Genomic DNA, 24,050 nt, shown 5'->3' with positions numbered 1-24,050 from the left:
TTATTGACAGCTGGAGATGCATTAAATAACTGAGTGCATAGGAAAACAAGCAGTGGACTGGGCTTGCCACCCTTAAGGCTATGTAGCATAAGCATCCCTGTAATGAAAAGATTAAAAAGCCTCTTGTTTTGAAAAGGGGGGAGGAGGGGGAGCAGGTTAACTTATAAATAGACACTGCCTGAAGCTCCCTGTGGTGCATGTCATTATTTTATAAATCTTTTTTTTTTTTTAAAGGATCTCATTATCAGAGACCGATTGCAAACTCCACTCTCTTTTCATGTTTTGGAGAGATCTTGTTGGAGGTCTGTTTTATAATATTTGCTTCTATCATATTGGGTGACAAACTCTGCTGTTTTGAATCGACTGTGCATGGAAAATGAAGATGATGATGATGTTTCTTTTGCCAAATGGATGAGCAGCTTCTGGGGCCACAGCTGGATTGATGAAAATGAGAGAGAATTAAGAAACCATAGGGAACGCCGGGCCCAGGATATCAGAAATAGAAGAACCTCCCTGCCTTGCCCAGTAAGTGAGTGCTGCAGAACAGATGTGGGGGGATAAAGGAAGGGGATTGGTCCAAAGTAATTTTTAAAGACTTAGTTGGTGTGGCCAAGTTTTCATGGCCTTATATGTATTTGATTTAATCTTCTTTCCCTTCCCTGAACTCATCTGAGCTTAGCCCAAATCTCTCCGTTCTGAGATGGGAAACCACCAATGTTTTCTGCATGGACACAGTGTCTTGGGAACAAAGCCCTGACTATGAAGCTAATAAAAGGGAAATGATTGAATATAGTTACCTTGAAGCTCAGAGATAAATAGAAGCAACAGTTCTATTCTTCAGAATCACAGTGCTCTCCAGTTTTTGCTGTATGGTGGTACACGTATCCAGTTCTTTATGTAACCTCTTGTGCCACCAATAACCAGGAAATAGTTCTCCATTCTAAGTTTCCTCAAGGCCAAAAGATGTTGGAAGGTGGGGAGAAGAAGAGGAATTTTTTTATTTTTAGCACTGGGTTCCCCTGAATATGTTTTAGGGAATTTGTGCTTATTTTCTCCGTAAATGTGAAGAATAGCTAACTAGTTCAAGTAATAGGTTATCTTTCAGATCCACATCACTTCACAGATAGTGACCTTAACAAATTCACTTCATTTTTTTAGGTCTCAGTTTTCTTATCTATAAAAAATAAGGGTGTCAGACTGGATGATTTCCAAGTTCCTTTACAACGCTATCATTCTTTGATTCTGTGAGTCTAACCTGAAAAAAATACTTTACTCTTGTAGATTAAACATTGTCAAATTTGGCTTACAATAGAGGCAGTCATCATAGTTTGCATTTTTAAAAAATTCCTTTTTATTTTTGTGAACTTGACAACATTTAACAGATATGAACATCTCTTTAAGCAAAGAACTGAAAAAGAATATTGCATAAGAAGGCATGAATATGTGGATATTGGTACATGCAACTTCAGTTGCAACAGTCAACTTTTTCAAAGATTCTTGCCTTTGAGAATTCATCTTCCTTTCCCTTTATGTTTTTAAAGATTGTGGGTGCAGGGAGTGGGGAAGTTAGGAGGGAGCGAGATGAGATTCTAATTTTTTGTATTTTATTTCATATACTTTAAATTTAACTTGGTAGTTGTAACACCGGCCTGTGTATTTGTGTCCCCTTCTGAGCTTCCATCTACTCTCTCTCCCTCTTTAATGATGTATTGGCTTGGTTGTAGTGTAAACTGTTTTTAATGTATTGTTTTAGCCTTTTTGCTAACATATTACCAATACTTTATGTGTTACTATTCATTACAGATATTAGTCTGTAGTATAAAATATTTTTAATGTATTGTTTTAGCCTTTTTGCTACTATATTACCAATACTTTATGTGTTACTACTCATTACAGATATTAGTCTATAAGTTCCTTTCTTTCTTTGTTTCTTCCTGGTTTAGTTAACAGGGCCATCTTAGATTCAAAGCAGGAAGCTGGTAGGATTCTTTCCCTATTTTTGCAAACAATTTATGTAATACTGGAAATAATTATTGTTTTAAAGTTTGATAGAATTTACTTGTGAATCCATCTGGTTCATACATTTTTTTTCTTTTTTTATTCTTTTGTAGTTTGTTCAATTTGTTTTTCTGAGATTGGGATAAACAAATTCTCTGTTTATAGTTCTGTGGATTTTGGTATTTGGTATTTTTATAAATATTCTTCCATTTCATTTAAGTAGTCAATTTGTTGGCATGTGGGGGAAAATAGTTTAATGATTTCCTTTATTTTCTCTTCATTTATTTTCAATTGTCCTTTTTTCATTTTTTATACTGACAACTCAATTTTTTTTTACCCAAATAAGTTAATGGTTTACCTAGTTTGTGATTTTTTTTTTAGAAAAATGAATCCCTAGTCTTATTAATAATTTTTTTATTTTCAATTTTGCCAATCTCTTATTTGATTTTGAAATTTTATTTTAAAAAGAGGAAATTTTATTTTTGTATTTGGCTAGGGTTTTTATTGCTTTTATAATTACTTTAGTTGTATGGCCAATTAATTGATTTTTTTCCTGTTATGTGTTTCCTTTTAATGAAAATGTTAAGAGATATACATTTTCTCATCAAGACTATGTTGGCTATATCCCAAAAGCTTTAGTATGATTTCTCATTATTTCATTTTATTTAAAGAAATTATATATTGAATCTTCTATGATTTGTTATTTGATTTACCAGTTCTTTAGGATCAGATTACTTAGTATCTGTTTAAAAATCCTTTCTTCAGATTTCAAAATTTATTATAATGTTTGTTGTATTGTTATCAGTAAAGGATATGTTAAATATTTCTGTTTTTCTGTATTTGTTCATGAGATATTTATATCCTAGTATATAGTCAATTTTTGTAGGGGAAAATATGTATATTCCTTTCTGTTCTCATTCAATAATCACCAGAGATCTATCATATCTAACTTTCCTAAGATTCTACTCAGATTTTTAACTTCTTTATTGTTTATTTTTGTTAGATTTGTCTAGATCTAAAGAAGGGCACATTGAGGTACCATCTATTATTCTTTTCCTCTCTGTTTCTCTTTATGATTCAATTAACTCTTAAGTACACAGATTGCTATGCTATTTGTTTCATATATGTTGAATATTGACTTTATTTCGTCATCTATGGTATATTTAAGCATAATATAGTTTCCCTGTTTATCTTATGTAATCAAGTCTATTTTACTATTTCTTTGTCAGAGAGAATGATTATCATGTCTACTATTTTTAATTCACCAGAAGCATAAAAAATCCTGCTTCAGCTTCTCCTTATATCCCTATGTGAATTGTTATGTTTCAAGTTTGTTTCTTGTAAATAGCATATTGTTGGATTCTGATTTTTAATCCAGTTTCCTGACCTCCTCCAATTTAAGAGTGGTTTCATCCCATTCATATTCATGGTTATTGTTGTTAATTATGTATTTCTTTCCATCATAACTACTTATCTATTTTCCTTTTTTCCCCACCGGACCCCCTCTTCACAAAGAAGAAGGGGCTGATCAAAAAAAAGGAATCTGATTAAAATTAGCATTCAGTAATTGAAATGTTCTGATTCGACACCTCTGCCCCTTCTCTCTTCACCAAGCCTAGACCCCTATCTCTAGCTCTTAGGCTTTCTTAGTCTATTTTTTATGTGTTCAAAACCTCTTCTCCCCCCTCCCCGCCACTACAATGAAATTTGTTTTGTTTGTGGTTATTTCCTCCCTGACTCTACCATCCCTTTTATATTTGTGACATATGAAAAGTTCAAGAGAGTTTCTGGATAATTAATAGTTTTATTAATTATGGCTAGTGAATCATTAATAAAAGGATGATCATTTGTCTTTCTTTCATAAACCAAAGATGAATCTTGGGGGCTTCTGAATGCTTATAAAGCCTTTGAAAAAGGGAGTGTACTTGAAAGTGGAAATCAACTCTGATTGGTTAACAATCAATGAGGGGATGAATATATTAATGAGGAGCTTGGCAAAAAGTCTTCAGCTCCTCCTTCAGAGAGCACAACCTAATCATGAGACTCAGTTGCCTCTAGCAATCAGGGCAAAAGAATCCATTTCTGCCCAGACCTTACTGGTTGGTTTTTCTCTTCATAAGCTAGGTCACTCTAAATTCTAATGGAAGGTTCCAAGGTCAGACAGGCTTATTTCCTAAGGGCAAGATCTCACTTAGACAGGAATCTGTGTAAAATCTCCTAGTTGGGTGGAATCCTACCTGAGATTGAAAAGCATGTACCCCAAGGATTTGGGCAATCTCCTTCAGCAATGTCCTTCAGAGGCTGGCTGAATAACCTACAGAGGGCTAATTTCTGAATGAGGAAATAGAAAAGGGAAAATCTTAATCTCAATTAATAATTGGTTATTAATATGAGAGAAATGATTATTTCTCTCATATTTCATTCTCTCCTTTCTCTGTCTCTGCCCATTTCCCTGTTGAGTTTTATGCAGGGCTGGGGAACCTGAGGCCTCAAGGCCACATGTGGCCCTCTAGGTCCTAAAATTTGTTCTGTGAAGTTTGAATTGAGTCAAAGGAACTAAAGGGTCACATGTGGCCTCAAGGCCACTGGCTCCTCACCCCGAGTTTAATGTATTTCTACACCCAATTCTGTATGTGTGTGTGTGTTCAACCATTCTTTATCTAGTTCACATAAAAAAAGAGTTCATTAGGTATCTGTTCTCTCTAACCCTTTCTCTATGTATACTTTTATTCTCAAGCATCTTATTTACATGAAATAGTTGATTCTTCCCCCTTCTTCCTCATTTTCTTAGTATATTCCTTTCTTGCTCCCTTTTCTTTCCTCTCTTAAAACCAACAAAATAGGACAAACCACATCAGGCCCTGTATTTGACTTTTTAAACCCCTTCTGTTACTTTTAAAGACATTAGGATTTTGAAGGGATATGTTTCTTCTCCCTTCAATTGCTCAAATGTATTTGCCTTTCTAAGTTTCTTTTGAATTTTGCTTTTGCACTGCAAAACTTCTACTCAGCTATGGTCTTTTCATTAGGATTTGCCAAATATGATGGTCTTTTCTTAGTCCTTAGCTTTCCCAAACAATCTGCTACATTTGACAATGGGGACCACCATCCTCTAATCTCTCCTCTTGGGGTCTTCATGATACCACACTCTTCTGATTCTGCTCTTATCTGATAGCTCCTTTGCTATCTCATCATCCTTATCATGTCCCCCACCCCTACCACCAACTGGTTATTCCTTCAAGCTTCTGTCCTAGGCCCCTCTTCTCTTCTCTCTCTGCACTCTAATTGTTGGTATGCTCACCAGTTCCCATGGATTTAATTATCATCACTATTTAGATGATTCTTAGATCTTTATATACCACTCCTGTCTCTCCCCTGGGATTCAGTTCCACATCATCAGTTGCCTATTGGACATTTTACACTAAATGTCCTGAAGACATCACAAATTCAACATGTCCAAAACTGAACTAATATCTTTCCCTCTAAATGCTCTCCTCTTCCAGACTTCTTTATTTCTGTCAGAGGCATCAGCATTCTTCCAGTCTCTTAGGTTCATAATCTCAGAATTTTCCATTTCTTCCTTCACAACATTTCTTCTCCACATGACTTCCCAACTCAAGAAACTCTAAACTCCAATGGTTTCCTCTTGTTGTAGAATGAAACATAAAATCCTTTTTAGTTTTTTTTTTTTGAGGGGGGTAGGCAGGGAAGTTAAGTGATTTGCCCAAGGTCACACAGCTAGTAAGTGTGTCAAGTGTCTGAGGCCAGATTTGAACTCAGGTCCTCCTGACTCCAGAGTTGGTGTTCTACTCACTGCACCACCTAGCTGCCCCCTTTTTCGCTTTCAAAGTACAAAGCCAGTTCCCAACTTATCTTTTCAGCCTCTTTGTACACTACTCTCTCGCCTTTTCTCTACAATCCAGCAAAACTAGCCTTCTCTTTGTTTCTTACATTCAACACTCTATCTCCAGTTTTTGTGCCTCCATAAGGGCTGTCTGACATGCCTGGAATTCACTACCTCCTTACTTCTGCCTCATAGAATCCTTTCTTTAAGATGCAATTCAAGTGCCATTTTCTACATGGAACCTTTCCTGATCTCCCCAACAGTTATTGCCCTCTCTTGCTAACCACTATGCATTTAAATACTTTCTATATACTTGTTTTTATGTATGCATTTATATATGTACTTGTTTCTGCAAGTAGAATTCAAGTTTTTTAAAAGTAGAGATTGTTGCCTCTTTGTGCCCATATCCCCAATACCTAGCACAGTATCTGGCACACAGTAGACATTAATGTATACTTGTTGATTGATTGATTTGCATTTCAAAGTTTCTTTCAGGTTTGATATCTTCATCAGGAATGCTTGAAAACATTCCATTCTAGAAAGATCCATCTTTTCCTTTGTATGATTATATATATTCTTAGGCTAAATTATTCTTTTTTGTAAGTCTTTATCTTTTACCCTTTGACCTATTGTATTTTAAGATTTTCTCTTCTTTATAGTAATTGATGCTATATACTTCTGAGTATATGCTTTTGTGGTACTTGAACTCTTTCTCTCTTGGCCAATTCTGGTATTTTTTTCTTTTTACTCTGAAACTTTGGATTTTGAGCATTATTGGGTGACTTTAATTTGGTTTTTCTTTCAGGAGGTGATTGGTGCATTATTTCTTTTTTCACAATTTCCTCTGGTTCTAATAGAACTGGATAGTTTTATATATTCTTGAAATACATTTGGTTTGGTTTGTTTTCTGTTTGGTCATGGTTTTCAAGTCTGATGATTCTTAGATTATTTCAACCAATTTTCCTACCTAGTCTATTGTTTCTGATTGTAGACACCTTATGTTTTCTTCTATTTTTTCAATCATTTGACTTTGTTCTGATATTGCTTATTGTCTCATGGAGTCATTAAGTTCTGTTTGTTCCATCCTATTTTTCAATGAGTCCACTACTTGAGGAAGGCTTTCTACCTTCTGTTCTAAGCTATTCTCATTTTTTTCCTCCTAAATTCTCATTTTCTGATTTTAGTTTTTAGTCTCTTGTTTTATTTCTTTCAGCCACTCTTTTCGTCTGTGTAGCTAAGCTATTTCCCCGCTTCTGAGGCCCTGTTTGTAGTTGTTGAGGGGTTACTCTCATCCTTGGGTTTATTTCTGAGGCAGCTAGGTGGCACAATGGATAGAGTGCTGGACTCGGAGTTAGGAAAACCTGAGTTCAAATCTGGCTTCAGACACTTGTTAGCTAGCTTTCTAACCCTGGGCAAGTCACTTAATTGCCTGCCTCAGTTTCCTCAAATGTAAAATGGGTGTAACAATAGCACCTACCTCCAGAGTTATTGTGAAGAGTAAATGAGGTACAATTTGTAAAGCCAATGCAGTGCCCGGAACAAAGTAGGTGCTTAATAAAATGTTTATTTCCTTTCTTCCTGGATTATGGGCTTTTCCTAACCCAAAATATCTCTTCATTGTGTTTGATGTTTTCTTCTATTTACTTGTCTTTTTAGCCCATGTTCTTGGCTTGGGATTTTGCGGTTGGGATATTTCCCTTCTGATGCTTTTGAATGGATGCTGTGGCTTCTGTTTATCTCAGTGGGGTGGCCAGTATTAGACCTTGCCTTTTCCTTCAGTCCCTGTTTTCTCTCTTGTGGTAGCCCACAGCAGGTTCTGGTCTTGGTTGCTCTCTGTCTTCTTCCTGCACAATATGTAATTGGGCTTGCTAGGCCAATGTGCAGCGTTGGAGATAATGCCAGTCTCTGTCTTCCTACACAGTCCAATCCCACCACTGCTAGCTAACTTGGCCCCATCTCTTTCTGTGACTCCTAGTACTCTGATAAATACATATTGGGGTTCAGTCACCTTACTCAGTGACCTGGTCATTGGTGCAGTCCTGGTTTTATCCTTTCTTCTGTTTTGATTGGCCAGGGCTAGAATCTGGCTCCAATCGAAGTCTTTAGTTGCTCTTGCCCTGACTTGCCACCTGCCTCCCCACCTTCCACCATCTTCTGATTCAGGTCTCTGTGTAGATTCAGGTCTCTAAGGGATCTTGTGCTGACTTTCTTGTCACAACCTCCAGGGGTTTCCACATTTACCTGAACTTGAACTGGCTTCCCTGGCTTTGCTTCTCTCTGCCAACCTTCATGGCTTGCATTTATGTAGCTGCTTTCATTTTATATGGACTGGTAGATGGACTTGGAGTGTGGGAGACCTGTATTTGAATCCTGATTTAATACATTTAAAGTCTGTGAACCTACATAAGTAACTTGGCCTTTGGAAACCTCAGTTTCCTTTTTTTGTAATATAGGAATGATAATAGCATTGATCTCAAAAGATTATTCTGAGGATCAGATGAGATAACATGTAAGTGCTTTGCAAATCTTAAAGCTCTATATAAATGTGAGGTAGTGTTATTATTACTTCTCTTTTCCCATCTTATATGTGATAAGGTTCAAATAGAAATGGCCTTGAGACAAGTTATTATCCTATTATTACTATTTTATGTCCTGTGTTTTATATGCTAATTTTTCTTTTTTGGAATTGAATAAAAGTATGGGCTGTAAGGTCACCCTCTAAAATCTTACTGAAGTCATTTTCAGAACAATATGTATGTACTTTGTCCAATTCCTTCACGGTTTTGATTTCTTTATTAGGTCTCCATATTTTGAAAGTTTTTCATTCCATGAACTTTGGAGGTTATATGTGTTTAATATGATAATATTTATTGCAAATGTTCCTAAATTTTTACAGGTTAACATTATTTGGGAAATTTGTAGTGATTTGGTCTGTGATGATGATCCAGTATAAACCCATCCAATGAACTCTCAGTGATATTTCAGGGCTTTTTTCTTTTTCTTTTTTTTTGTAGTATAGGAATCTGTTTTCTGCTGCATTATGAGATCTAGCGAGTTTCTGGTATAAAATTATGACCTCTTGATCGTGTCTTTCTAGGAGTTGATAAGGCATAAATTTTTGCATACTGCAGTGATATGTTGTTCAATTTCTACCACTTCCTTGCAAAATCTACACAGATCAAATCTGGGTTCCTTAAGGATGTAATTTCTGTAACTTCTGGTAGCAATGACCTAATCTTTTGTTGTTATAATAAACCCTCCCATTTCTATTAGCAAATCTATATGACTCAAAAATTTGAATCTGTTTCTTTTTTGACATATTATTGGTTGAGGTTATGTGAATGTTATCCAAAGAGAGCTTTTTGGTTCCATTCTTGGAACCTATTTCATAAGCTCCACCTAGAAGCAAACTAATAGTTATATAATAAGTCAAATGGTACCATATCTATTGTTAGCCTTTATTATTAGGAATTGGCATCTGTTTGCTCCAAAAATATTTCTGAAAGTTTTAACTCATCTATCATAACATACATTAGTCTTCTTCCTCCTTTTTTTTTATTAGTGTACTAGGGGATTGGCCATTGAGTAATTCATATGAGCATTCACAAAGTGCTGCTAATTCAATTCCTAAGTGGAAGATGCTAGGGAGCCTGCTTTTGAGAAAGTTGTGATGATGTGTAACAGAATTGCCTTGGAGAGATTGTGGAGCATGCATAGAACTTCTGAAAATAGTTCTGGTTTGCTAGCCACATGATAAACAAGAGCCATTTTGAATGATTGGGGTTGTATTGAAAAAGTCCAGATGAGCAAAGCTGGTTCGACTTTTCTTTGGCAGACTTCTTGTTGGATGATACCTTGTAAGAGAAAAAGCTGTCTAGAGAAGGCCTCAGGACCAGCCAAGGCTGTAATGTGGCTTCATAAATATGGTCCTCAGTTTTTGCCTGCCTTGGAATTTGTTCTTCCTTCGTTTGTTTGCTCCTTTGTTCATTCCTTCCTTCCTTCCTTCCTCTTTCTTTCTTCCTTCCTTTCCTTCCTTCCTTCCTTCTTTCTTTCTTTCTTTCTTTCTTTCTTTCTTTCTTTCTTTCTTCCTTCCATTCTCTCTTTCTCTCTTTCTTTCATGAAGGAAGTAGTAGGCAACATATTTGTAAGTTTATAAAGATCATGGTTGTGAGCCATCTGGGAGTCTAGAGGTCAAGAAGATTAGTCAATGCCAGTTGGCAGTGATGCCCCAAGGAGTAAGGAGTGACCTTCAGGACCCAGCCTAGTGGTAGCTGAGATGTGGACTCATCCAGCAGCAATGCTGAATTTGGACTTGAACTTAGTGGGACTATTATTATGTAGAAATTACTAAATTTGAGCCCACTTTCCCTAGAGACTGCAGTGGTATAAACAAGACTGTGTCTTTATGCTCCTGAAGAGTTAGGGGAAAATGTTTGTACTTGTGTACAAGTTTGTACTTACTCTTACTGTAGAGTAAGTTTGTACTTTATCTTTGAAATAAATTTCCCCTTGTAAAAGGTAATTGATTGGGGCAGTTAGGTGGTGCAGTGAATAGAACTCATGGCAAATTTGAAGCCCATTCAAATCTGGCTTCACACACTAGGTGTGTGACCCTAGGCAAGTCACTTAATCCTGTTTGCCTCAGTTTCCTCATCTGTCAAATGAGCTGGAGTAGGAAATGACAAACCACTCCAGTGTCTCTGCCTAAAAAACCCCAAAAGGGGTCATGAAGAGATAAACACAACTGGAATGACAGAACAATGACAACAAAAAGCTAATTGATGTTAACTGGTTACCAGACTTGAGGTACTAGGTAATGGTGGCTAACAGGTGGTGGGGAACATACCTGGAACATTCAAACTGATAGTATTAGAGAAGAGGCACCAAATCCGTCATAGATACCCCTAGAACCCTGATGGAGAGATGTAGCCTACCCTGCTCCAAAAGAGTGAGGATAGAGAGAAAAACTCACTAAATATGGAGATTATTAGGAAAATATCAGACTATATTGTGTATAGTTGTTTTTATGCTTTTTAGTGTCTTAATTATCATTAACCGTTTAGTCACTACAATTAATGGCAAACAAAAATGGACCATAAGTCCCGCTTCAGGTATTTACAACACAAATGAAGTTAATCTATTTGGCTTTTCATAGACAACACTAAATTCTGTAGTTAGTGGGGCAAAATGAATCTTTTTTTTTAAAGCGATTTAACCAAGTAAAATAGGAACTAAATGACATACATGCAACAACATAAATCATTTTAGGAGACATGGTCTCAATAGAGAGAAAACAACACCAGTCCTGGAATGTACCCAGGAAATCTTGCTCTTCACTATCTCCTTATTACTTAATTAGCTTATATTTAACCAGTCAACCAATAACTTGGTACATAACCCTCCCCTCCCTGGACTAATACTGCCTACTCTTTTTTGCTTACCAGAGATGTTGTAAGAACAAATGAAACCTATATGTGTTAAGGGTTTTACACTCCTTGTTTAAAGGAATTTAACAAAAACATGTTATTAAAACTATCTCCATTTCTTGTAACTTTATCTTTTCCCTACCTTGATCCATTTGAAGTACAAAGGATATTAGATTTAGAGCATGCACAGAGTTTAGAAGTCATCTACCCTTTTTTCTTTCTCTCATTCTGTTTTCCTATCTCCTTTCCTAAGTGGTCTTTCTAGTACTTGATTATGATTTCTTTCTATTCTTAGGAATTTTTGTTTGTTTTCATTTTATAGAGATGGAAACTGAGGTCAAAAGAGATAAAGTAACTTGCTTAAGGTTACACAGCTAGTAAATGGCAAATCCATGATGTGAACCTATAATCTCTGACTCCAAATGCTTTATTTCCAGGCTCTTCTCTCTTTAAACTATAAATAACCTGCCATCTGCCTCATCACACACAAAAGAAGAATTTGTTATCAGTGATCCATTTTTGTGTTGCATACTTCTATCTGAAACAAAAGTCTTAAAGCTTTATGAGCCCCATGATCTATCCTAACCCATTGTAATGGACTGGGTATATTTAGCCAAGAACGTGAAGCACCTCAGGCAGGCATTAGTTGCCCTCTGGAAACCCTACTCTCTGGCAGGGCTCGTGGTAAACTGCAACTGCAGCCAAAATGAACAAAGAAATTTCACTTTGCCGGCTTGGTGACTTTTATGAAATCAGAACAAAGGAACATGAAGCCCTCTTCCATATTTGTCTGCTTACTCCCTACCCAGTGACATAGCTGGTGCATTGAGAAAAACCATAGAATGGGCCAAGAAAACAGTATCAAAATGGCTTATTCGTTTCTGCAGATTAGCAGTGCATTCCACTTCTCTTCTTTTGTCCCCTATAGCCATGTCATTTTAGAGCTAGCAAAATCATTGGTAAAGAAATTTAAAATTTCTACCACAAACCACATTTTAACTCACTCTGTATTGATTGTGGTTCCCAGACTTAATGGCATCATGCATTATGCTAGATGAAAATTTTGATTTGTGGTAGAAACATTGAACTTATTACTTGTAATTTCTCTGAAATATATAGTACTTTTCAGGAACTGATCTACAAGTTGGTGAACTAAGTAGCTGCCTTCATTATGTGATTTAAGGAAATTTTCCTGCTCTGTTGCCACCAGAAAAGAGACTCACATTTGTCCTAATTGTACCCCTTTTTATTGAAGGAATTGAGGATATTAGAATGGCAAGTGGTAGTAGCAATGGAGTGAATCACATTGACTCCATCTTGTGACTCAATTCTGGAGCTAGCTCAGTTTCCTTTCTATTCAATTATGAGTCTAGTCCAATTTATTTCTTGTGAGAAAACTTTATTCAATTGTAGGAATTGTGAGAGGACTTTGTTGCATTGTTTGAACCTGTGTTCAAACTATGGCTGTGAAGCTGTGAAGCTGTGAAGCTGTGAAGCTGGACTGCCTCTACCATGTTTTTTGAGATCCCTAACTAAGGATTTAGATTATGCTGAACATAAACCTGGTCAGATCCAAAGATTGATGCAAGGAGTTTTCTCACAATTCTATATCTCAAGCAACACATATACATGTGCATGTACATATACATATACATATACACATACACATATACATACACATATACACACACATGTCTTATTTGAAAACTGGCTCCATACTGATCAATCACCTATTGTTTCCATGTTCCTTTGATTGAATACAAACACTTGGGGGGAATAGGATACCTCTTTTTTTGATTTTAGGGAATTGCACTTGTTTGCTGTCCCTCTCCCAACTTGGAAAGTCCCCAATCCTTTCTCCAATTAGATATCAGATGACCTAATTTTGTATCCTGGTTATTTGTTTACTTTTAATTAATTGTTTTTAATACATAAAAGTCTGCCTCCCCTTGTATTGAGGGTCCATCCCTAAGCTTAGGAGGTCCCAATTTGTTATTCAACTGGCATGCATTGTTTAATAAATTGATATGCTCAGAAGCTCAAACCTTTATTTCCTCAGTCATTTCATCTTTCACTTGCCACAGTATGCATACTCAGTTCTGGTTCAGCAGCCAATTTAAAAGCTTTGCTTTACCACACAGTAAAGGAGAGAAAACAGTCACAGAATCTATGCACATGCTTTGAAGGAGAAGGTCTTTTATTCTTTCCAGCTGGAAGCAGGTTACCCCAAGCATTCATGTGGTTTTGGCACCAGGCAGAACAGACTGCACATTCTCCAGGGACTGGACTCCTCTTGGCCAGTTCCCCATTACACATTATTTTTTGAAGGAAATTGGACTTAGAGGGATCATAACATTTAAAAAATGGGGCTACAGACTTCTGGGGGCAGAGCCAAGAGGGTGGAGTAGAAAAAGCACTCAGCTGAGCTCTCCCAGCATTTCCCTCCAAACAGCTTTAAAAGAGTGTCTCAAATTGAATTCTGGAGTGGCAGAGTCAACAAAGAGTGAGGCATTCTTTCAGCCCAATACAATATAGGAGGTTGGAAAGAGAACTCTATGACATGGGGAAGGAGGCTGGTCTGGAGCCCACATGGATAAAACCCCAGTGGTGGGACTAGGTGGTGGTGACAGAAGCAGCAGTAGCTTTGATAGCTCTCAAGCCAGAGATGGTGAGGGCACCTGGCAACTGGCCCAAAAGAGATTACAGCAGAACCCTGTGCTAGCACTTGACACAGGACCAGATCCTGTTTGGCAACTCCACTGCCTATACCCACTTCAGAGTCATGGTTCAAAGGCAGAGAGGAGCACTTTTGGTCAAGAGGGAGCAGGAGCCCTGAGGGGAAGTATCATATCACTTTCAGTCCCAAGGGATCAGGGATATTGAGGAATAATGTTGTTTTCAGTCCCAAGGGAGCAGGAGCCCTTCCTGGGTAAGTACCAGAGAGTACAGACCAAGAGAATAGTGACCACACTTCTCCCCAAATCACACTACAGTGGAAGTACCAAAAACTTCCACCTCCTCACCTTCAAAAAAAAATCAAACTAATTCTGAAAATGGCAATACAAAAAGGCCTGAAGCTTGAGACAGTGCCCTTCTCCCCACACCATGAACAGAGCCTTACATTAACATAAAGTTCAAAATCAAAAAATAGGGTGGAAAAATGAGCAAACAACAACAACAGAAGAACATGACCATAAGAATCTACTATGGTGACAGAGAAGAGCAAGACACAAACTTAGAAGAAGATGAAGGATCAAACCTGCTAGAAGTAAAGCTTCAAATTAAAAAAGAAGTGAATTGAACACAGGCCCAACAAGAATTCCTGGAAGAGTAAGAAATGATTTTCAAAATAAAATAAGAGTGAGAGAGAAAAAAATAGGCAAAGAAATGAAAGCAAAGGAAGAAAATTATGAAAAAACAATGAATAGCTTTGTAAAAGAGGGACCAAAAATATTGAAGAAAATAACACCATAAAAAAGAAAATTGGCCAAATGGAAAAAGAAATTAAAAGGCTCACTGAAAAAATAATTCCTTAAAAATTAGAATTGAACAAGGGGAAGATAATGACTCCATGAGACATCAAGAAACAATAAAACAATAAACCAAAAGAATGAAAAATAGAAGAAAATGTAAAATATCTCATTAAAAAAACTGATCTGGAAAATGTACTGAAGAGAGATGATTTAAGAATTATTGGATTACCTGACAGCCATGATCAAGAAAAAGCTTAGACATTGTATTTCAAGAAATTATCAGGAAAACTGCCCCAATATCTTAATTCCAGAATATAAAATAGAAATTGAAAGAACTCACCAATCATCTCCAGAAAGAGACCCCAAAAAGAAAACTCTCAAGAATATTGTAGTGAAATTCCAGAACTCCCAGGTCAAAGAAAATACTTCAAACAGCCAGAAAGAAACCATTCAAATACTGTGGATCCACAATCAGGATCAGAAAAGATTTAGCAGCTACCACATTAAAGGAGCAAAAGCCTTGGAATACAATATTCAAAAAGGCAAAAGAACTTGAATTATAACCAAGAATAACCCATCCAGCAAGGGAAAAATGTATATTTAATGAACTAGAGGATTTTCAAGGCTTCCTGATGAAAAGGCCAGAATTGAATAGAAAATTTGACTATCAAATACAAGACTCAAGGGAAGCATAAAAGGGTAAACATGGAGGAGAAATCATAAAAGAATTAATAAGATTAAATTGTTTACCTTTCTGTATGAGAAGATGACACATGTCTTAGCTTTATCATTATTAGATCAATTTAAAGGATTCTACATAGAAAGAAGGTGCAGGTGTGCGTTCATTATGTTGGGATGATGAAAAAATGGATAGGCAAGAAAGAGGGATGTCCTGGGAGAAAGGGAAGAGAGAAGAAAAATGGGGGAAATTATCTCATATACAAGAGGTATACAAGGAAGAGCTTTTATAGTGGAGGGGGAAATTGTGGGAGGAGATGGCAATTCTTTTTTTTTTTTTTGTCCATTGTAGCATTTTATTTGTATGTATGTTTTACACCCTTAGAAAAAGAATCCCAGGATTTTTCCTCCTGTGTGTTCTCGTCTTGCTTCCTCATGGTCCATGATGCTAGCTGAGGTTGTAAGCACAATAAATCCAAACTGATGGGATGGTAGGAGATTATTCTGCCACTTTTCCAGATCTGTCAATTGAACATCAAATCTGGGGCTGATTACACCACACTTGTTTAATCTGCCCCTGAGGTTCACCATAATTTTTCCCGCTCTGTGATCATCAATGATCTCAAATTCACCAATGTAACCATGCTTCATCATCACAGTTAAGAACCGGACAATTACTTTGGAGCACAGCCTAATGAGAACCTGGCATTCTCCTTGCTTTTCTGCATTGTTGATGCTTTTGAGAGCATCTGCCAGGACATTCATGTGCACCATGGTGGCAGCTCTGCAAGATGGCAGAAAAGCAGAGATGGCAATTCTTGAACTTCATTAAATTGGTTCAAAAAGGAAAAAAAATTGTATACATACATACTCAATTGGTAATAGAAATCAATCTTACCCAACAGAGATATAGGAGGGGAAGGTGACAAGAAATGGTGTGTGTGTGTGTGTGTGTGTGTGCGTGTGCGCGTGTGTGTGTGCATGCGCGCGTGTGTGTGATAAAAGGGAGGTCAGATAAAAGAACATAGTGATCAGAAGCAAAACAAAAATCCAGCTTTAGACACTTGATACTTACTAGCTGTGTGACCCTCGGCAAGTTACTTAACTCCAATTGCCTTGCCCCCCCCAAAAAAAAATTTGACCAGGTGTTAGGGCATAAAAACCTCACAACCAAATGTAGAAAAACAGAAATATTAAATGCACCCTTGTTAGACCACAATGCAGTAAAAGTTATATTTAATAAAGGGCTGTGGAAGCATAGATTAAAAGTTAATTGGAAACTAAATAATCTAATCCTAAAAATGAGTGGGTCAAAGAACGAATAAAAACAATCAATAATTTCATTAAAGAGAATGACAACAATGAGAGCATTCCAAAATTTGTGGGATGTAGCCAAAGCAGTACTTAGGGGAAATTTTATATCTCTAAATACATACATCAATAAAAGAGAAAGAGCTGATCAATGAATGCAACTAAAAAAAAACCTAGAAAAAGAACAAATTAAAAATCCCCAGTTAAACACTAAAATGGAAATCCTGAAAATCAAAGGAGAGAGCAATAAAATTGAAAATAAAATATCCATCAACTAATAAATAAAACTAGGAGCTGGTTTATAAAAAAACAAATAGATAAACCATTGGTTATTGACTTAAAAAAAAAGAAAACCAAATTACCGGTATCAAAAATGAAAAGGATTGGGGCAGCTAGGTGGCTCAGTGAGTAGAGCACTGGCCCTGGAGTCAGGAGGACCTGAGTTCAAATCCAGCCTCAGACACTTGACACACTTACTAGCTGTGTGACCTTGGCCAAGTCACTTAACCCCAATTTCCCTGCCTATCCCCTCAAAAAGCAATGAAAAGGATGAAAGCATCACCAAAGAAGATGAAGTGAAAGCAATTATTAGGAGTTATTTTGCCAATTATATACCAGTAAAACTGATAATCACATGGATCACACACACAATCACACTATGATCAGTTGGGATTTATACTAGGAAAGTAGGACTGGTTCAATGCTAGGAAAACTATCAGCATAATTGACCACATCAGTAACAAAACCAACAAAAATCACATGATTATATCAATAGATGCAGAAATTTTTTTGACAAAATACAGCACCCATTCCTATTTAAAAACACTAGAAAGCATAGGAATCAATGTAACCTTTCTTAAAATGATAAATACTATCTATTTAAAACCAAGAACAAGCATTGTTTATAATGGCAATAAACTTGAAACCTTTTCAGTAAGATCATGATGAAGGAAGGGTGTCCATTATCACCACTATTATATTAATTATTTCTAGGCTAGATATAGTAATAAGACAAATAAAAGAAATTGAAGGAATAAAAATAATGAGGAAATAAAACTATCACTTCATAAATTATATGATGGTCTGCTTAAAGAACCCTAGAGAATCAACTAAAAACTAGTTGAAACAATTAACAACTTCAGTAAAGTTGCAGGATACAAAATAAACCCACATGTACCATCAGTCTTTCTGTATTCTACCAACCAAATCCAGCAGCAAGAAGTAGATATAAAAATTCCATTTAAAATGACTGCAGACAATATAAAATACTTGACAGTCTACCTGCCAAGACAAACCCAGCAACTAGATGAATACCATTACAAAACAGTTTTCACACAAATAAAGACATCTAAGCAATTGGAGAAATATTAATTTCTCATAGGTAGGCTGAACAATGTAATAAAAATGACAATTTTATTTGTTAATTTACTTACTCAGTGCCATATCAATCAAGCTACTAAAAATATTTTAGAGAGCTAGACGAAATAGTAACAAAATTCATCTGGAAGAACATGAGATCAAGAATATCAAGAGAATAAACAATTGTTAAGGAAGGCAGCCTAGCAAAGCCAGATTTCAAACTATTACAAAGCAGTAGTCATCAAAACAATCTGGTACTGGCTAAGAAATAGAGTGGTGGATTTGTGGAATAGGTTAGTTATATAATACACAATAGTGAATGACCATAGTAATCTGGTGTTTGATAAACCTAAAGATCTAAGCTTTGGGGCTAAGAACTCACTATTTCAAAAAAATTGCTAGGAAAACTGTAAAGCAGTTTGGCAGAAGCTAGGCATACCCCAGCATCTCACACATACAACAAGATAAGGTCAAAGTGGATAAATGATTTAGACATAAAGGGGCATATCATAAGTGAATTAGGGGAGCATGGAAAAATGGACCTGTCAGATCTATGGATAGAATAGGGGAAGAGTTTATGACCAAGTAAGAGACAGAGAGGATTACAAGAAGTAAAACACATAATTTTGATTACATGAAATTAAAAAGCTTTTGCACAAACAAAACCAATGCAGCCAAATTAGAAGGAAAAAAAGGAACTGGGCAAATCTTATTTACAAACTTCTCTGATAAAGGCCTTATTTCTCAGACATATAGAGAACCAAGCCAAAGTTAAGAGCCATTCCCCAGTTAATAAATGGTTAAAGGAATATGAACAGGCAGTTTTTGGGAGAAGAAACCAAAGTTATCAATAGTCATATAAAAATGCTCCAAATCACAACTGATTAGAGAAATGCTGATTAAAACAACTCTGAGATACCACCTCACATTTATCAGATTGGCTAACATGACAGAAAAGGAAAATGACAAATGCTGGAGGGGATGTGGAAAAATTGGGACGCTAATGCATTATTGATAGAGTTGTGAACTAGTCTATTTTGGAGAACAATTTGGAACTATGACCAAAGGACTATAAAACTGTGCATGCCCTTTAACCCAGCAATACTATTACTAGGTTTGTATCTCAAAGAGATCAAATATAAGGGCAAAGGACCTCTACATGCAAAAAATATTTGTAGCAGTTCTTTTTGTGGTGGCAAAGATTTGGAAGTTGAGGGGATACCCATCAACTGGGGAATGGCTGAACAAGTTGTGGTATATGATTATGATGGAATACTATTATGATGGAATACTATAAGAAATGATGAGCAGGTTGATTTCAGAAAAATCTGGGAAGTCTTATATGAACTGATGCAGAGTAAAGTGAACAGAACAAGGATAATATTGAACATAGTAACAGCAATATTGTAAGGATAATCAACTATGAAAGACTCAGCTACTCTGATCAAGACAATGATCCAAGACAATTCTATGGGATCCATGATGAGAAATACCATCCACCTCCAGAGGGAGAACTAATGAACTCTGAATGCAGATTGACACATATATTTTTTTTAAAACTTTCTTTATTTTTATTGTTTTATTTTGCTTATGTTCTTTTTTGCAACATGGCTAATATGAAATTATATTTTACATGACTTCACACGCGTTCCTTCTCAAGGAAGGAAGAGGGGAAGGAGAGAGGGAGTGAATTTGGAACTCAAAATTTGAAAAATGATTGTTAAAATTTTTTTACATGTAGGTGGGAGATATTTCATGAAATACAAATATTTTTTAAATGGAGCTGCAGTAATCAATAATAATAATTGCTGGTATTTACATAATGCTTTCATGTTTAGAAAATGGCTTACCTATGCTATCTCATTTGATCTCAGTTATGCAAAATAACTAAAGAGAGGAGCTCCTCCTCTCAGTAATCGGTTGAGGCATACTTCCTCTGTTCTCCCCAAATCAATAATAACATAAACAAAATTATCAGATCTAAGGTGATATTTAGTACTCTCTTTTAAGCCCTTATCAAAGCCCTCATTATTTAGATTTTTTAAAATGTTGCTCATTAGGAGAACATGCATTGGTGAACATGCAGCTTCACTCCCCAAAGCAAAAACTCATTAGATTGGATTCTCCCAGTCCCAGGGTCAATCTTGAGAAACTGCTTATTGATATGCTATTAATAGAGAAGAGCAAGAGCTGAATGATTGGATATCCAGCCTAATTCATTAAACAACTTGCTTATGCTTCCTCACTGTGGAATAAAATTCTTACTAAAGTGTAAAGTTGCTTCAGAGGGGATTTTGCTGAGCTGAAAGCCATTATAGATATTTTGCTTCTCTATTAACGTAGATCATTCTCTCTTTTCTTTAGACACAGTTTGCTGCCCTTCCCATGTCCACTGTTCATGGACCCTCCATGGTTGTTCCAGTTTCTGGCCACCCCAGAAGGCATTCTCATGAGGACCAGGAATTCGGAGGCCATCGTCACATGAGGGCAGGCAAAATGTGCTCCCAGAGCAGTTCAGTGCAGGGACAAATGAAACCCAAAGGCAGATCACATTCCATTCAGGAATTTTCAGAACACTTTGAGCAGCAGCTCTGCATTAGAACTAAAAGATCAGTCTCTTTGGTAAGTTAACAGGCATTATTTGATACCTGGAACCACTTTAGAAATACGGGTTTCTATGGAATCACCTTGTTCACTGAAAACTAGATCTAAGATCAATTTACTCTCTAGTTTACTATTATTTAGTTGTGGGAGTCTAAATGAATGAATGAATGAGAAAGTATTTATCAACTACCACATACATTCGAGCACTGTACAAATCTATGTTAAATATTTATAGGCAGTGACTTTCATGATGACAGATTTTTAACAACAGGATGGGAATTTAAGAATACCTTGAAAGACCAAATTGTGTCAACTAATGCCAGGCATTTTTTTAAATATACATAAGGCAAAGAAAATATAGATAGGATGGAAATTTTCATTTCAAATTTTACATCATGTAAAATTTTACATCACATGCCTAGTCCTTCTACTGCTAAATGACTCCTTAGAAAAGTAATGATTGCTCAAAACTTTAAATAGCAATGTTTTGGTCACTTTTGCCATTATCATCACATATAGTAAGCCTCCCCTCCACCCTCCACTAAGTACCTACTTGGTGCTCCCCTACAGTAATTGGTTCGCTCATTTCTATTTTTCACAACATGGGAAGAGAAGAAAATCCTCACTTTGCCCATCTCTGGTATTCAGTCCTAATATCTAGTGGTCCATGCTAGATTTTGGCTGTTAACACTATTCTCCTGTGTTTCTAAAAGGTATAGCAAAAATTAGTGCAGAAAGCACCTAGGAACCATTGACTAGAGACTATTTAGGGAGCAGCAGCAGTTCTGAGGTGTTCCTGGACTCCTTAAAGGAGATTAAAGACATATTGAGGAGAGGAGTTATGGGAGATAAGGCAATCCCTTTGTGGATTTGCATGAATCTAAATTAATAATAATGTCAATAATAATTATAATGATTAACTATTAATATAATCTTTATATTCTTAATTAATAATATAAATCAACAATAACACCAATACTTAATTTTAATAATTAATAATAATGCCAATAATTACTCCAATGGATTTATGATCACATGTTAGAATTCTCTGCAATGATACAGATTGCAGTTGTTCAATCCTACTGCTTCTCTGAAGATCTCATCCATCTCCCCCCAGAAATTCACCATAGGAAGGTCTACTCAATATGCTGAAGGCCTTCCTCTATTTCTCTTTATACTACATAGATATCAATGGAACACATCTCTTTTTCTAACTACAAGACCAACCGATCATTTTTTACATCATTTTTCCCTCGATGAACATAGATGTCATCTTATACAATGAAGAGTAGGAAAGAGGATTGTATATAAAGAATCTCGCACATTTTAAAGAGCTTTATTAATGCCACATATTATCTAGCAATGTGACAAAGAGATTGAGACTGTGTAATATAGAGAGCTGTTGACGTGGTTGGGGAATCATCGCTTTGCCCCAGAGTACTGACATCCAGAGGTCTAATTTCCTCATCAGAGGGAGGCATATTTCTTCTCTGCAGCAACCTTGGTCTCCTCTACCTTGTCTCATGGTCTTCCACCAAGCTGTACTTCCACATGAGTGGATTGTCTCAGTAGAATATTCCCATCGTTCTGCTACTATAGTACACCTCTCCTAGGTCCATCTTTCCTCCTATAATAATAGATAGATAGATTTTATATATTGCTTTAAAGTTTGCAAAGCATTTTACAACTATTATCTCATTTCTTCCTCTTAACAACCCTGGGAGGTAGTAATGATTATTATCACCATTTTGTAGATGGAGAAACTGAGGTAGGTAGAGGTTAAATGACTTGTCCCGGGTCACACAGCCAGTAGGCCTCTGTGGCTAGATTTAAACTCCAGGACCAGTAGTCTCTCCACTGCACCACCTAGCTGCCTCTACAATCTCTTGCGACCAGACCACCTGTTCTCATGATGTGACTGCACTGTTATCGGACTGTGCTTTGCACCTCACCTCCCTTTACCCATCTGAATTTGCCCTAGGTGCTAGGATTGCTAGTTACATTTCTGGTCAGAAAGAAAAGTAGAGTGAATTAGGTCAGATACTCACGAGACCGACACATAAAAAGACCCCTACTATTGATTTAAGATGATACTTAATCCTTATTTTTTTCGTATGTGCCTAAAATGACTCACCTACACTTTTATAACAGCGTTAGTTTTAGGCTGATCTATGATGAAAACTTCCAGATTTGGAACCCGATGCATAAAGGCTGCTTTGTTTAGAAATAGAAAACTGCTATGACCAATGCTTTTACCATGCCTGATTGCAATACTAAGAGAAATGCCAAGCATTGTCAGCTGTCGTTGTAACTTTATAGCTCTGTGATCCTTCTCTTTCAGGAGCCTGAGGACAGAAAGGAGAGAAAAGATAGAGAGAGGCTGAGAAGCAGGACAAAAGCCCATCAGGAAGCAAGGGAAAGGAGGAAATCAGAGGAAAAGGAACAGGAAGAAGCCAACATGGCAGCCCTGGCCAAAAAGATCTATGAATAGTTCATTGTTTTCACATGACAACTGTATATAGAGTAGGTGGACCTTGTTTGATGACTATTTTGGATGAGACTGGAGAGTAGCATCTGCAAAAGAAGGTCATTACAGGGCATTCAGAGTTGGAGCCTGGGATAAAAACAAAACAAACAAAAACATTAGATCATTTTGTCCACCTTGGCATTCAGCATGTTTTCCCTCTTCCCTTTGATATGTTAGTTTCTCCTTTGTTTCCCTTTCACAAGAAGGAAGAGTACCGATGTAATTTTAATGGAGTAAGTTAGTTCTTGAAAATGGAAATAAAGATATTTAAAGAACTACCAACACCATCTCCATCGCATTCCTCACTCTCACTTCCTCTGATCCTAAATAAAACTCATTTGTATGATTTTAAACCTATATGCTTATTGCCTCACTTTTGCTTTAAGGATTAAATCCTGTGGGATTGTGACTGGGTGAGATATGAATGTGTAAATAAATCTAGGATTATAAATTTTAATTGTATTGCAAAATGTGGGTCTGTGGGCACAGCTGAAGGTGTTCAGTGGCATCGTAGTGGGGTTGGGGAGTGTTCTAACTGCCTGCATCTCAAGGTTGGGAGGAGGGGAATGGTATTCAGTTTTCCTCAACTGAAAAGGAATGGTCAGCTGGTCTTAAGAGAAGCCTAGTTAGTCACTCAAGTGTCCCTTTTGTGGGCAGGGCAAAGCTTTGGACCTGATTAACAAAATATATGGAAATGTATTAACTAGATCCCTGGCTCTCTCACTTAAGAGTTTTAATATTTCCCTAGAGAAGCCATAAAGTAAGAAAAGGATGTCAGGTATAGAGGTCACCCAATGGTGGCAGCAGAAGCAATTGCAGATGGAAAGGAC

At 36.6% G+C, this 24,050-nt stretch overlaps 2 protein-coding genes across 2 annotated transcripts; one reads left to right on the top strand and one right to left on the bottom strand.

Moving 5' to 3' along the window:
- The first annotated feature begins 369 nt into the window (after positions 1–369).
- On the top strand, positions 370–23,184 carry LNP1 (leukemia NUP98 fusion partner 1). The gene is made up of 3 exons (XM_036747537.1): positions 370–525; positions 20,454–20,711; positions 23,035–23,184. The coding sequence occupies exons 1-3, from the start codon at positions 370–372 to the stop codon at positions 23,182–23,184; spliced, it is 564 nt and encodes a 187-aa protein (XP_036603432.1).
- On the bottom strand, positions 15,801–16,196 carry LOC118840032 (40S ribosomal protein S15a-like). Its single transcript, XM_036747538.1, has one exon. It carries the CDS (start codon positions 16,191–16,193, stop codon positions 15,801–15,803), a length of 393 nt encoding a protein of 130 aa, XP_036603433.1. The 5' UTR covers positions 16,194–16,196.
- Positions 23,185–24,050: the final 866 nt, after the last annotated feature.

Source organism: Trichosurus vulpecula, chromosome 2 (genome assembly GCF_011100635.1).
Source record: "Trichosurus vulpecula isolate mTriVul1 chromosome 2, mTriVul1.pri, whole genome shotgun sequence".
In the NCBI taxonomy this organism is placed as follows: domain Eukaryota; kingdom Metazoa; phylum Chordata; class Mammalia; order Diprotodontia; family Phalangeridae; genus Trichosurus; species Trichosurus vulpecula.
This window is presented reverse-complemented; position numbering and strand designations above follow the sequence as displayed.

Coding starts and splice junctions, on each gene's coding strand:
- LNP1 (XM_036747537.1), top strand. CDS start 370: ATGGAAAATGAAGATGATGATGATGTTTCTTTTGCCAAATGGATGAGC. Junction 526..20,453: donor GAACCTCCCTGCCTTGCCCA/GTAAGTGAGTGC, acceptor TCTTTTCTTTAG/ACACAGTTTGCTGCCCTTCC. Junction 20,712..23,034: donor CTAAAAGATCAGTCTCTTTG/GTAAGTTAACAG, acceptor CTTCTCTTTCAG/GAGCCTGAGGACAGAAAGGA.
- LOC118840032 (XM_036747538.1), bottom strand. CDS start 16,193: ATGGTGCACATGAATGTCCTGGCAGATGCTCTCAAAAGCATCAACAAT.